Raw genomic sequence first — 12,073 nt, forward strand, 5'->3', positions numbered from 1 at the left:
CTCACTCACATAATACAGTATATGTATAAACTCAGGCTCACTTACACTTACTTCTGTTTCTGGAGTTGGTGGCCCTATGGCTCCAGCATCCCCCTCCTGAATTCCCTTCACACTGGCTGCAGATGCAGGGGTCATTGGTATGTGTTGTCTCCTCTGGATTTGAGGTCTTATCAGTTCCTTGCCCAGATCTTGAAGGATTCTTCTTCTTCTCTGGTGCTTTCCTTTATTCCAATTTGGGTTTAGTACCATTCAAATGACAAATGCATTATAAGCAGAGATGTCTAAGATATTAAAAAATATTACAAGTGGCCAGTGTAGGGTTGTTCTGTTGCAGCTGTAACCACTTACTTATCCAGGATATCCACTCCTCCTTTTGTAGCATTGTAATCCATAATGATTTGTGGTTTATGATGCTACCTGCTACAGATTTTTTGGTCCTTATTCAGCATGCTCTTAAGCACCACATTTTACAGGGGTGGGGATTGATTTTTTTCAAACCTTTTTTTTTGTAAATCTTGAGTTATTTGTATGGAATGTTGATTTTAATAAAATCAATAAAATAAAAAAATCCACATTTTATCGGGATGTAAGACACCAAGGATGTATCGGCTGTAAACAGAAACTTACTTGAATTGACAGGACTGTTCTTTGTACTCATCAGCTGAGGTGGGTGCTCCGGCTTGTTTACTTCTTATTGCTCCTACCATTGTCAGCTTTCTCTTCAACAGTTCCTGTCCAAACTTGTACAAAGTTTAAAAAAAAAAAAAAAATGTCACGTGATGTGACCGCAGAGTCTGTGTCATGTCCAAGACAACTCACATTCCATTAGGGTTTTTCTCAGGGGCTTCTCCAACAGGCTTTCCAGTTTATACCTCCATGTTCCATGCATAAGATGAAGCCGTGTCACAGGCAGCCCAGATCTTGATTTCGTACTGGGCAGGTTTAGACGCCGTGTACTATACTGCCTGAATGGGCAGGGCTCCGAAATGCTATAAGCTGCACATTAAAAGTAACAGGCATTCTACCCCCTTGTCTCACACAGACCTGACTGCAGCTAGCTGGTCTCTCGGTCATCAAGCTGGTTGGGTGTCTCGGTTATCAAAGCGGATAATCCTAGAAATATTGTGAAGGTCTTTCAGAGACATCAATGCACGGAAAAATCTTGGCCAGTTTCTGCATTCCCCAGGGATTCAGTGGACTCCCCATTAGATCTGAAAACACCAGCAAGTATAAGAAGCTCAAAGAATGCATGTAAATTGGTTTGGTCCATATCCTTCCACCTCTCTCCAAAAACACGCCTTCCCTCCAAATTAGTGCATTCCAGAATGATTTTCTGGATGGTGTCTGGAATAAAAAGTTCAAAAGAAGACACAATGGCATGTACCAGCGTGACTGCCATCAGCGTTGGCCCTAATTGCATCTTTATCATATTGGCAGCAAGGCACAGTAGCTCCTTCCATGCATAATACCACCATTCAATTTCATAATTTTTGACATCCATATTTCTCTGCTTGTCTAAGAGCTCTATCCTCTTCTTCAAACTCACTGTCAGAGTTCGAATTGACTTGAATTGAGTTGATAGGGGTATTCATTGTTGATAGTGATGTAAATGATTGGTATGATGGAATTAATTTTGGGGCATTTGGAAGCAATAATGCTAAAGTACTGATATTGTTGTTTTACAGTTTTCTAAAATGTATTTGTCTTTGGTATTGCTGGAGGTTGAATGGGCATGGAAGAGTCGAGGCGGGGGGGGGGGGGGGGGGTATTCATGGTTAATGGCAACGTAAATGTTTACTATGATAGGTATGATGGGATTAGGTTTGGGATATGTGGACACAATGCTTCTAAAGTGATGTCATTGTTGTTTTACAGACTTTCAACAACTGCATTGCTCACTGGTCTAGTAGACCCAATACTACCAGTGAAATGTAAATGTATTTTTGGGTTTCACAATATGTACTCGACAAAAATAAAATTGTCCCTTAACATGCTCTTTAAAGAAAATAAACCAAATACATCGCATCTCAGGTTGAAGAAAACATTTTTTTAGGAAACATTCATACCTGATAACCACACAAGGGTTAAGCAAGATCAGAAGATCAGAACTAAATTAATAAATATTTTTTACAAAAGTAATTTTAGTGAATAAAATGGATGTGAGAGATAACAGTAATTTAGTCAGATAGCCAGCATTCTGTTATTTCCATACAAGTGATATTAGCTCCATACTATGACTGTTTTACATAACCTCTTTCAGCAAAGATGACCTTTAACTCTCACTACTCACTTTCTATCCTGCAAGGGTGGCATGAACCTGGTGTCTATTGCTGCAAAATTGAGAGCACAGAAGATGCTACTCTTATCAAACTAACAGAATGACTTTGAACTTCTAGAAGAGACCACAAAATCTGGAGAAATACCACCCTACTGACAAGGTGCCACCTTCTCACAGATGCCAGCCACTTGAGAATTATATGTATGTTCAAGCACATACTGCTAAGGGCAATACACCTGAAAGAACAAAATGGATAAGATTAGTTTAGGAAGAAGGCATAGGTATATCACACATTATAATGAAAAGGTATGATATGAATAGGAGAAAACTGTTTATGACACACACAACACAAGGCACAGTTTGCTTTAAGAGTATTTTTTTTGAGTGATGAAAACTCATGGTCTGCTAAACAAAAGCCATGTCTGCCACAGGCAGATCATTGCTGTCAGATCCAAATGACAGGAAGCGTTTTAAGAAACCAAATAACAATAAAGGTAGTCAAATAATTAGTAGGTACCTGTACAATTAATTTCAAACACTTTATTGAGAGCACAGAGAGCAGCATTATTCAGGCTTGTCGATCTACTGTAACATGTGCTGTAATTGTGCTAAACAACTGCTTTAATGAATATACGGACTACTTACTACAAAGAGTCTGATGTCCAAAATATGAATAGTCATTATCTAAAGTATCCACAAAGGAACAATTCATAGCCAAAAGATAATTTTGGTGGGTGATAAATATTAATATTACAAAAAGGCTCCCAAAGCTAATTAAAATTCTGAAACTTGAAGGAATTTTGTTCATCCCATAGTAAAGTAACTGGTGTTCTTGGTTTGCTGCAATGCACAAAATTACTGATGCCTGCTCTGTAACTGTGCACCACTGAATTGTGTCACCACATATAATGCTGCTTCTGCAACTAGCAATCATCCGATTAATCTCAATAAAATAGGCAGCTTGCATAACCCTGTGTCCTCTGGGTAAATGGATCAAAAGAAATGTGCTTAGTTCATCAGCAGTTACTAATCATTTTTCTTTTAGACTATTATAGTAACCAATGATCCTGCTCTATAACATGATGAAGAGTTCTTTTGAAGAGAAGTGACATTTGACATACAGTATTAAGATAAAAATATCAACTGAATTTCATATTCTATCTAAAGGGAGGTTGAGAAGGGACTTTTAACTTAAAAGTGTTATTTTAGAGTTTACAAAAGGTAGGAAAAGAATAGCAGCACAAGAAGCAAATATTTATTTATCTTAAAAACAAACAAACAAAAAAAATCTGCATAATTTTAAGTCATAGATCCACAAATTCAATATCTGTAGAAAAAAAAATGTGTAGCGACCTCAATGCCGAGTTTTCAATTTTGGCAATGAGCATGTTTTTTATTGCTATAGTTCTTTTGGTAAATTCTGCAGGGCAATTTCACAGAAATCCATTCTGTTCAAACATTTTGTGGCAATAAAATAGCAGGAATAATAAGGATTTAATAGTGTTTAATATAATGCCCTGAAATTTGTGCTACCCAGTTTTCATACTGAATTGACAACATCAGTCATTCTTCAGCACTTGTTATCTCTGAACAACGTTTTTGTTATTTCTGTGTGGTTTTATTAAATGTATAAAACAGCATTGTTCTTAAGGAGTACAGTAAAACCAAATAGTGAAATGTTCCAACGGAGAGAAGGGAGTAGGGCATGGATTATGAGTGGGTTCCAAGCCAGGATGACCCCTGAGATATTAAAAAGTAATAACTTAACAGAGGGCAATTGCCCTAGCTTTTTAATGGCATAAAGATACAAAAGTAACATAACCCACTAGAATCATAACTTTGCCATATCCCTCTTCCTCCTAGCTGATAAAAAGCACATGGAACAGTGATTACTCAAGTTGAAAAGTATATTATACAAAACATTAATTGCTTTTCTTTCCATTGTATGGCACTATTGGAGGTTTTTGTGCCAAAAACTCAAAATGCAGTTATTAAAAGGTACTCAAGCTGAAAACAAGTACACTGTTGTTTAAATTTTAGAGTTTTATCAAAGAGGTTAACAAGTGTATCCGTTGTTTTCTGCTTGGTAAAGGCCAGCCTAACAGTGTAAGGTAAGTAACAGTGTTCTTGAATAATAAAAACACACTGAAAGGCCACTGCCAGCAAGAGAAAAATCATTGAGAAGAACCACTTTATGTGGTACTTATTCCATGATGCAGTGCAAAATGTTAGATAATTCAAGATTAAAGTCAGAATCCTTCTTAAGGTGCAGAGAGGGGAGATTCTCTTGAAGGTGATCCAGCATTGTCATCTGGTGGAAATACAGTGAGAGTACAAGCTCGAATACCCCCAAGTGACTCAGGAAGGTCAAACACTTTCTGCCACTCATCCTTTTCTGGATCATATTTTTGAACTATTTCCACCATGCAGCGATTGTTCCATGAGTAGCCGCCTACAACGTATATTTTATTTTCAAAGACTGCTACCCCAACGTCACTTTGCCCACGTAGCATGGCTGCAATTGGAGTCCACTGATCTAAATTAGGAGAGTAATATTCGCAGCTCAAAACGTCGTCATAGTCACTGGTTCCCCTAAAGTGGTTTCCACCAATAACATAGAGCCTGTCGGCAACAGTACACATACAATGAAGGCCTCTAACTGTGGTCATGGGAGCCTTCTGAGTCCATTTATCCGTATCTGGATCGAAGCACATTAGTTCTTTTTGGAAAGTGTCATGAGTGATTCCTCCTATAATATGAAAACAAAAGACAGCTTGAGTAAGAAATTTACATTTAACTACATTTTAACCATCCTATCTAATAGCTAGAAGTCTTCCAACAAACTTAGTATTTTATACTAAGAAAGTTTTTTTTTTTTTAAATAATGAATACATCATTTTTGAAATTCCTATACCCACTGTAGTACTGGTGAAAAAAAAAAATCTCTTAGAGGCACTGAAAACAAAGTAAGAAGCAAACTTAAATGGAATACCTGCTTATTAAAGGGGTCCAGCACTAAGTTAGTAAAGAACAAAAGTCTCAAACTCATTTCCTGGGAGTTGTACAATGCCTGCAAGTTTTCACATTAGTCAAATTTAAATTCAATAGCTGATCCCTGCTATTAATGAAACATGCAATTTAATTATTAGAATGTATACTGTACATTACTTCAACTTAGACCTTTGCCATTTCAAAACATTTCTGCCAAATATTGAGAATTGTATTTTATGTTAAAACCGCACAGGTGCAAATGGAACCAAATCAGCTTTTTGTTCCTTGTTGCTAGCAGCTCAATGCTAATCCAGGAAAGTAAAAAGAGAAAGGAAGTGTTTAAGTGTGAAAGAGACATTTCAGGATTCTTAACAAGTGAGAAAACTAAAATTTCAACATGTTCCATTAATGGGGAGAGCTGGTTTCTGATAAAGGAAAGTGGCTGGAACAAAAACCTTTAAGTACTGACGGTATCCAGGAACCGAGTTCTTAGATTCCTGACTTAAGAGTGGTCTATTAATTTAAAATATACTGTATGCCATCAGGATGCAAGACAAAATCAAGCAACATAAAGATAACTTATGAGATCACTGGAGAAAGTACAAACACCAAACAGACAATGGAAGACACAGGAATTAAACCCAGGTCAGTAGCATTAATATTGTAAATCTACTGAAATGTTTTCAAAAAGAGGTAAAGCAATCAAACAGGTATTTCATATTTAGAATACGGAAAACAAATATTTCTAATATGACACAGCTTCCACGGACAAACATCAAAACAAGTAGAATGTACAGTATTATATACTCATACTTTGGTGACCTTGAAAATGATGGCACATCTTTAATGAGAGAAAGATCACTAATATTTTCATGTCAATGACTCAAAGTTTTACTTAGCACCTTGAGAAGGACTGAAAAGATATCATCATCATATGAATCACAAAAAGACTGAATGGTAAAAATAATAATGTAAAGTAAATTGTGCTGCATGATCATATTGAATAATATATATTACCGCAGAGGAAATTACTTCCTTTTTGTTTTGAATTGCTTTCCATAAACACTGCTTTGAAATGCCCATTTCATTCAAAATATTCAAGTAAAAAAAAATTGAAACACGAATTCATATGTGTATGCTGTCTTACTACGTTTATCTCTCTCCCTTATTTAATTTATGGACAATGGCTAGATATTTTCATTCTACACATCGCATCACAAGATATGGCTTAAGATAAATCTTCATGGAAAGCGGTTAACGTTAAGAGCTGGAGTATTTATTATGGCAAATAAGATACTTATTTTCAAAAATGAGCTAACATCAATTTGTGCCAAAAAAACTTTTCAGATCATCTATTAATTTTAGATTTCCTTTTGAGTCACTTTACATTCACATTACTGTCACTACATGTACATAATATGCCCTACAAAAAATTTTAAACAGCTCATCAGAAATTTTAGTGTACACACACACACAAAAAAAACCTACCTTCATGTTATCTTACATATACAAGCCATTTCACAAATCACTGTATAAGTGCCAAATTAAACAGATCTCAGAAAATAATAAAGCTCAGTCTCTGATACTATTTATGGTATTCTTCTAAACATGCTTAAAAGTTAGGTTCAACTGTCAGTCTCTGTTTATTGAGTGATTTTCACCTTAATTTTCAGAAGAAGCAGAAATTTGGAAATACAGTGATCCCTCGCTATATCACGCTTCGCCTTTCGCGGCTTCACTCTATCGCAGATTTTATATGTAAGCATATTTAAATATATATCGCGGATTTTTTGCTGGTTCGCGGATTTCTGCGGACAATGGGTCTTTTAATTTCTGGTACATGCTTCCTCAGTTGGTTTGCCCAGTTGATTTCATACAAGGGAGGCTATTGGCAGATGGCTGAGAAGCTACCCAACTTACTTTTCTCTCTCTCTTTTGTTCTTTTATTTCGTCTTATACGATTTCTCGTATTAGAAACTAGCAAAATACCCGTGCTTCGCAGCGGAGAAGTAGTGTGTTAAAGAGGTTATGAAAAAGTAAAGGAAACATTTTAAAAATAACGTAACATGATTGTCAATGTAATTGTGTTGTCATTGTTATGAGTGTTGCTGTCATATATATATACATATACACATATACACACACATATACAGATATATTATATATACATATAGACATATATGTTTTATATATATATTTTTTATATATATATATATATATATATATATATATATATACACATACATACATATACACACATAGATGCACTTACAATAACATAGAAATCAATATAAACAACATTAACATCATTATCATATGAGAATATGAAGTAATATATAACAAGCACATTTCATATAAATATAAATTATTAAACAGTAAAATCTTCTTCTATTATTTGCTACCGTGGCTTTTCGTTGGTCTGTCCAGGATTTTAAATCACCTGTAGCTTGCAAACCGTTTCACCTATTGACTTGAAATCTGGTACACATATAATACGTCACGTCTGCTATCCGCTTTATGGGTGATGATTGTATTACTCTTTTTATGTTTATTTTATTTTAGAATCAACTCCTATCTGCGCACACCAGGGCGGCCGTGGGCAGATGCGTATGGTGTATTCACTCCATGTTATCGTGCATTGCGCTGTCACTGGTATTTTGATAAAAGAATTTGAACAATATATAAGAAGCGTATAAATTATTAAACAGTAAAACATCAATATTTAAGAAGTAAAGTTACATTGAGTACTACTGCAGTGCCTTCGGGCATACCTCATTTTTTGTTTGCCCATTACATGCTTAAATGTATAAATTTTTTGGTGTACCTACCCGAGAACATGCGACATATAACCGAGCGTGGGAGAAGCATGGATTTTAAACACGCGTTGAGTTCATCTGCTGGTCTCCCTCGTGGAATAACTGGTAATGTTTGAGTAAAATGTACAGCGAGTAAAACGACATTACCTCCTTTTTTTTTTTACGATCTCTGAGATCTTGCTTTTTTCGGTTCAAGGCTTCATAAGCTCTTTTATGTGCCATGGTGTACTTAATAAGTACTAATTATCCCAAACCATCATCTTTGAATGTTGCAAGACTTTCGCCTTGTATGTAGATCGGGGTAATTACATTCATTGCATTCCTAGTCTGAATCACAATCTGATTGTATGGGTGGTTACCTGGCACTGTAGGGTTGCCACCCGTCCTTTAAAATACGGAATCGTGCCGCGTTTGAGAATGAAATTGCGCGTCCCGTTTTGAATCAATACTGGACGGGATTTATCCCGTATTTTTTTTATCATTTTTTTTTAAAGCAGCGTGTCATGCAAATCATCCCACACGCATTTTATGAAGATGCCTCCTTTCCTACTTTTGATTGGGTAATACTTGATGTCATCGTTAGTTTGATTGGTCTTTTTAACTGTCCAGTGAGGAGGGCGTGTCTTTTAAGTAGAGTCTGCAAAGTGTTGGCACTGAGATGTGGCGTCAGCGCCATAGTTGAAGCCCCTAACGTTGCGGTCAGCAAGTCGGCTAACATCCGCCATGTGCCGTCTTTCAGTTGCGAGAAGCAGATCATAGAATGGTTGAAACTGTTGCCCTTAACGTTGCGCCACGGCGTGTGGTTCGTTTATACCTCGTGTCTTCTCATTAAACTTTTATCTCGCGAATATGTTATTGCAATCCGCAGCGGGAGCGTTTCTATAAACTTAATTTAAACTTACGTTTTACACCGTGCTTTGTTTCCCTTATGAACATGCTTGTATGCTTCACTCGCTCCGTTCTCAATTGTTTAATTAATTTTTTGCTCTTCGCTGTTTCCGGCTGTTCCTCCATTTCCCCCTACTTCGTTCTTTTATCTCGCGAATATGTTATTGCAATCCTTAACGGGAGCGTTTCAATAAACTGATTGAAAATAGTTTTGCATTTACCTTTTTAGTAAAAGGCGAGCTTTTAAGCCTGAGAAATCACCCCGTAAATGCACACGTTTAATTGCACGTGTTAATATGTATGGTTACACAGTATTAAAAGACAGTGAACAACGTCAGTTACCTTTGTTCCCGCGTTTGATAAAAGGTGAGCTTTTAAGCCTGAGAAATCACCCCGTAAATGCACATGTTTAATTGCACATGTGTTAATATGTATGCTTACACAGTATTAAAAGACAGTCAAAAATTAACGTCATTTACCTTCGTTCCCGCGTGTGACTCGTGCTGTAAATCTCTTCCTTGTTTTTAGTTCACGTGATTACGTAGGAGGCGTGATGACGCGATACGTGACTCCGCCTCCTCCATTACAGTGTATGGACAAAAAATATGTTCCAGTTATGACCATTACGCTTTGAATTTCGAAATGAAACCTGCCTAACTTTTGTAAGTAAGCTGTAAGGAATGAGCCTGCCAAATTTCAGCCTTCCACCTACACGGTAAGTTGGAGAATTAGTGATGAGTCAGTCAGTCAGTCAGTCAGTGAGTGAGTCAGTCAGTGAGGGCTTTGCCTTTTATTATTATAGATTTGTTAGTTTTCGCATACCCCTTGGGGTCAGAGCGAGGGTCAGCCATTGTATAGCGCCCCTGGAGCAATTACAGGTTAAGGGTCTTGCTCAAGGGCCCAGCAGAGTAGGATCTCTTTTGGCAGTGACAGGGATTCGAACCGGCAACCTTCAGGATACCAGCACAGATCCTTAGCCTCAGAGCCACCACTCCACCCCACATTCTCTGATCCTGACGTAGGGGGATTGAGCACGGGGGCTGTTCGCACACCTAGACGATACGAACGCTCGTCTAAAAATGCTGAAAGATTATCTTCATGTTGCTCCCTTCTGTGCAGCTGCTTAGTGAAGCGACATGCTGCATCGTGCTTCGCATACTTAAAAGCTCGAAGGGCACGTATTGATTTTTGATTGTTTGTTTGTTTTTCTCCGTCTCTCTCTTTCTCTGCTCCTGACGGAGGGGGTGTGAGCTTCCGCCTTCAACAGCTTTGTGCCCGGTGCTTTGCATACTTAAAAGCCAAACAGCCCTATTGATTTGTTTGCTTTTCTCTCTCTTTATGACATTCTGTGCTCCTGACGCGCACTCCTTTGAAAAGGAAGATATGTTTGCATTCTTTTAATTGTGAGACGGAACTGTCATCTCTGTCTTGTCATGGAGCACGTTTAAACTTTTGAAAAAGAGACAAATGTTTGTTTGCAGTGTTTGAATAAAGTTCCTGTCTCTCTACAACATCCTGTGTTTCTGTGCAAATCTGTGACCCAAGCATGACAATATAAAAATAACCATATAAACATATGGTTTCTACTTCGCGGATTTTCACCTTTCGCGGGGGGTTCTGGAACGCAACCCCCGCGATGGAGGAGGGATTACTGTATGTTTTTTTTTCTAAAATGTTAATTTAGGAAGGATTATTTTTTATATGCATTTTACCATTCAGAGAAATATTTGTTTCTATTATTTTATTTACCTAAAAAAATCTAAAGATATCATTAGTCAACTGCTTCACTTACTTGTCACTTCTACCTATAACCAAGTGGTCATTCTTATAATATATAAAGTCACACAGTAAAACAGGTAGGTGGCTTCTCTATGGACTGACTCTATGGTCCGGTCTTCCAGATTATAACCACTGCACATAATACTACCTGAAAGCTTAACCATTCACACATTAAGCTTGTGACATTTGCGTTGTTTATCATTCACAAAGCCATTTTTGGTGTGTAGTTTGTGTTTATTATTACATTTTATTAATTAATATACTTAACACACTTATTCCAATTAAGGTGACACAGTGGACCTATCTGGATGCAGGGAAGAATCAACCTATAATGGGGAACAATTCCATTTCAGGGCACACACATATCAAGAATATCAACTCAGAATCAGCAATTATCCTATCTATGCCTTTGGAATGTATGAGGAAAACTGAAATACCCTAAGAAAACCCATACAAACATTGACAACATGGATATAGACTGCATCAGAATTTCAACCTGGAAATGTCAGGGATCAGTGCTAACTACTGTGTCATTGTATTCCCCTTTACTTTAAGTATTATTTTTTACATTATAGTGAATATCAATTGTAATCCAATTTCCAAAGCAACCTATTCCAGTTCATAGTTGTGGACAACCAGAGTCTATCTTGACAGCATCAGGTATAAAGACCTGAACAAAATGCCAGTCCAATGCCAGGTGTATGGTTGTACTTTTCCACTAAGCCAATTAAAAAAAAAAAAATGAAGGAAAAAGAAACAGGTTACCCGAAGAAAACCAATGCAGACATAGGAAGAATGTACAACATAAAAAGTGGAATGTAATTAGACTACAACTTGAACACAGGTCTCTGGAGCTATCAGTAAGCAGCACTAAACACTGAGTTACTGTGCTACACCATAATATACTGTAAATAGTCAAGTGTAATTCAGTTAAAGGATTCTAAAAATAAAGAGCAAAAGAATGGCACTAAAATGTATTGTTCACACACATACACGTTATATTATATATTTATTTGTTTAAATTGCTTTTGTAAAAAAAGTCAAAATTTCCCACTAGGGACGTATAACATTCAAGCTATCTATCTATATTATAAAGTCATTACACATGAGCAGGTTCGAGTAGATTAGTACAAAGGACGTGTGCTAATGATTTAGTCAAATAAAATATTTATTACTGTTTACATGCCTATATTTTTTATATCAAAAGGTGGATTTGATTTCACAAAATATAGTGCAGTTACTAAGTTTAAGTTACTACATTAAAACATCCTCCTAAATATAGACTATTATCACAAATGTACTAAATCTAACACAGAATTAT

At 36.7% G+C, this 12,073-nt stretch overlaps 1 protein-coding gene across 6 annotated transcripts in view; it reads right to left on the minus strand.

Moving 5' to 3' along the window:
• Nucleotides 1-3,511: 3,511 nt before the first annotated feature.
• The window catches only part of klhl13 (kelch-like family member 13), a 178,235-nt gene continuing 169,673 nt past the window's right edge, over nucleotides 3,512-12,073 (minus strand). For all 6 annotated transcript variants that reach the window (XM_028816087.2, XM_028816086.2, XM_028816089.2 and 3 more), the window contains one exon: nucleotides 3,512-5,027. In XM_028816087.2, the coding sequence (XP_028671920.1) occupies nucleotides 4,540-5,027 (488 nt within the window). In that variant the 3' untranslated portion in view covers nucleotides 3,512-4,539. The remainder of the gene's footprint in view (nucleotides 5,028-12,073) is intronic.

Source organism: Erpetoichthys calabaricus, chromosome 12 (genome assembly GCF_900747795.2).
Source record: "Erpetoichthys calabaricus chromosome 12, fErpCal1.3, whole genome shotgun sequence".
NCBI classification, from domain to species: domain Eukaryota; kingdom Metazoa; phylum Chordata; class Cladistia; order Polypteriformes; family Polypteridae; genus Erpetoichthys; species Erpetoichthys calabaricus.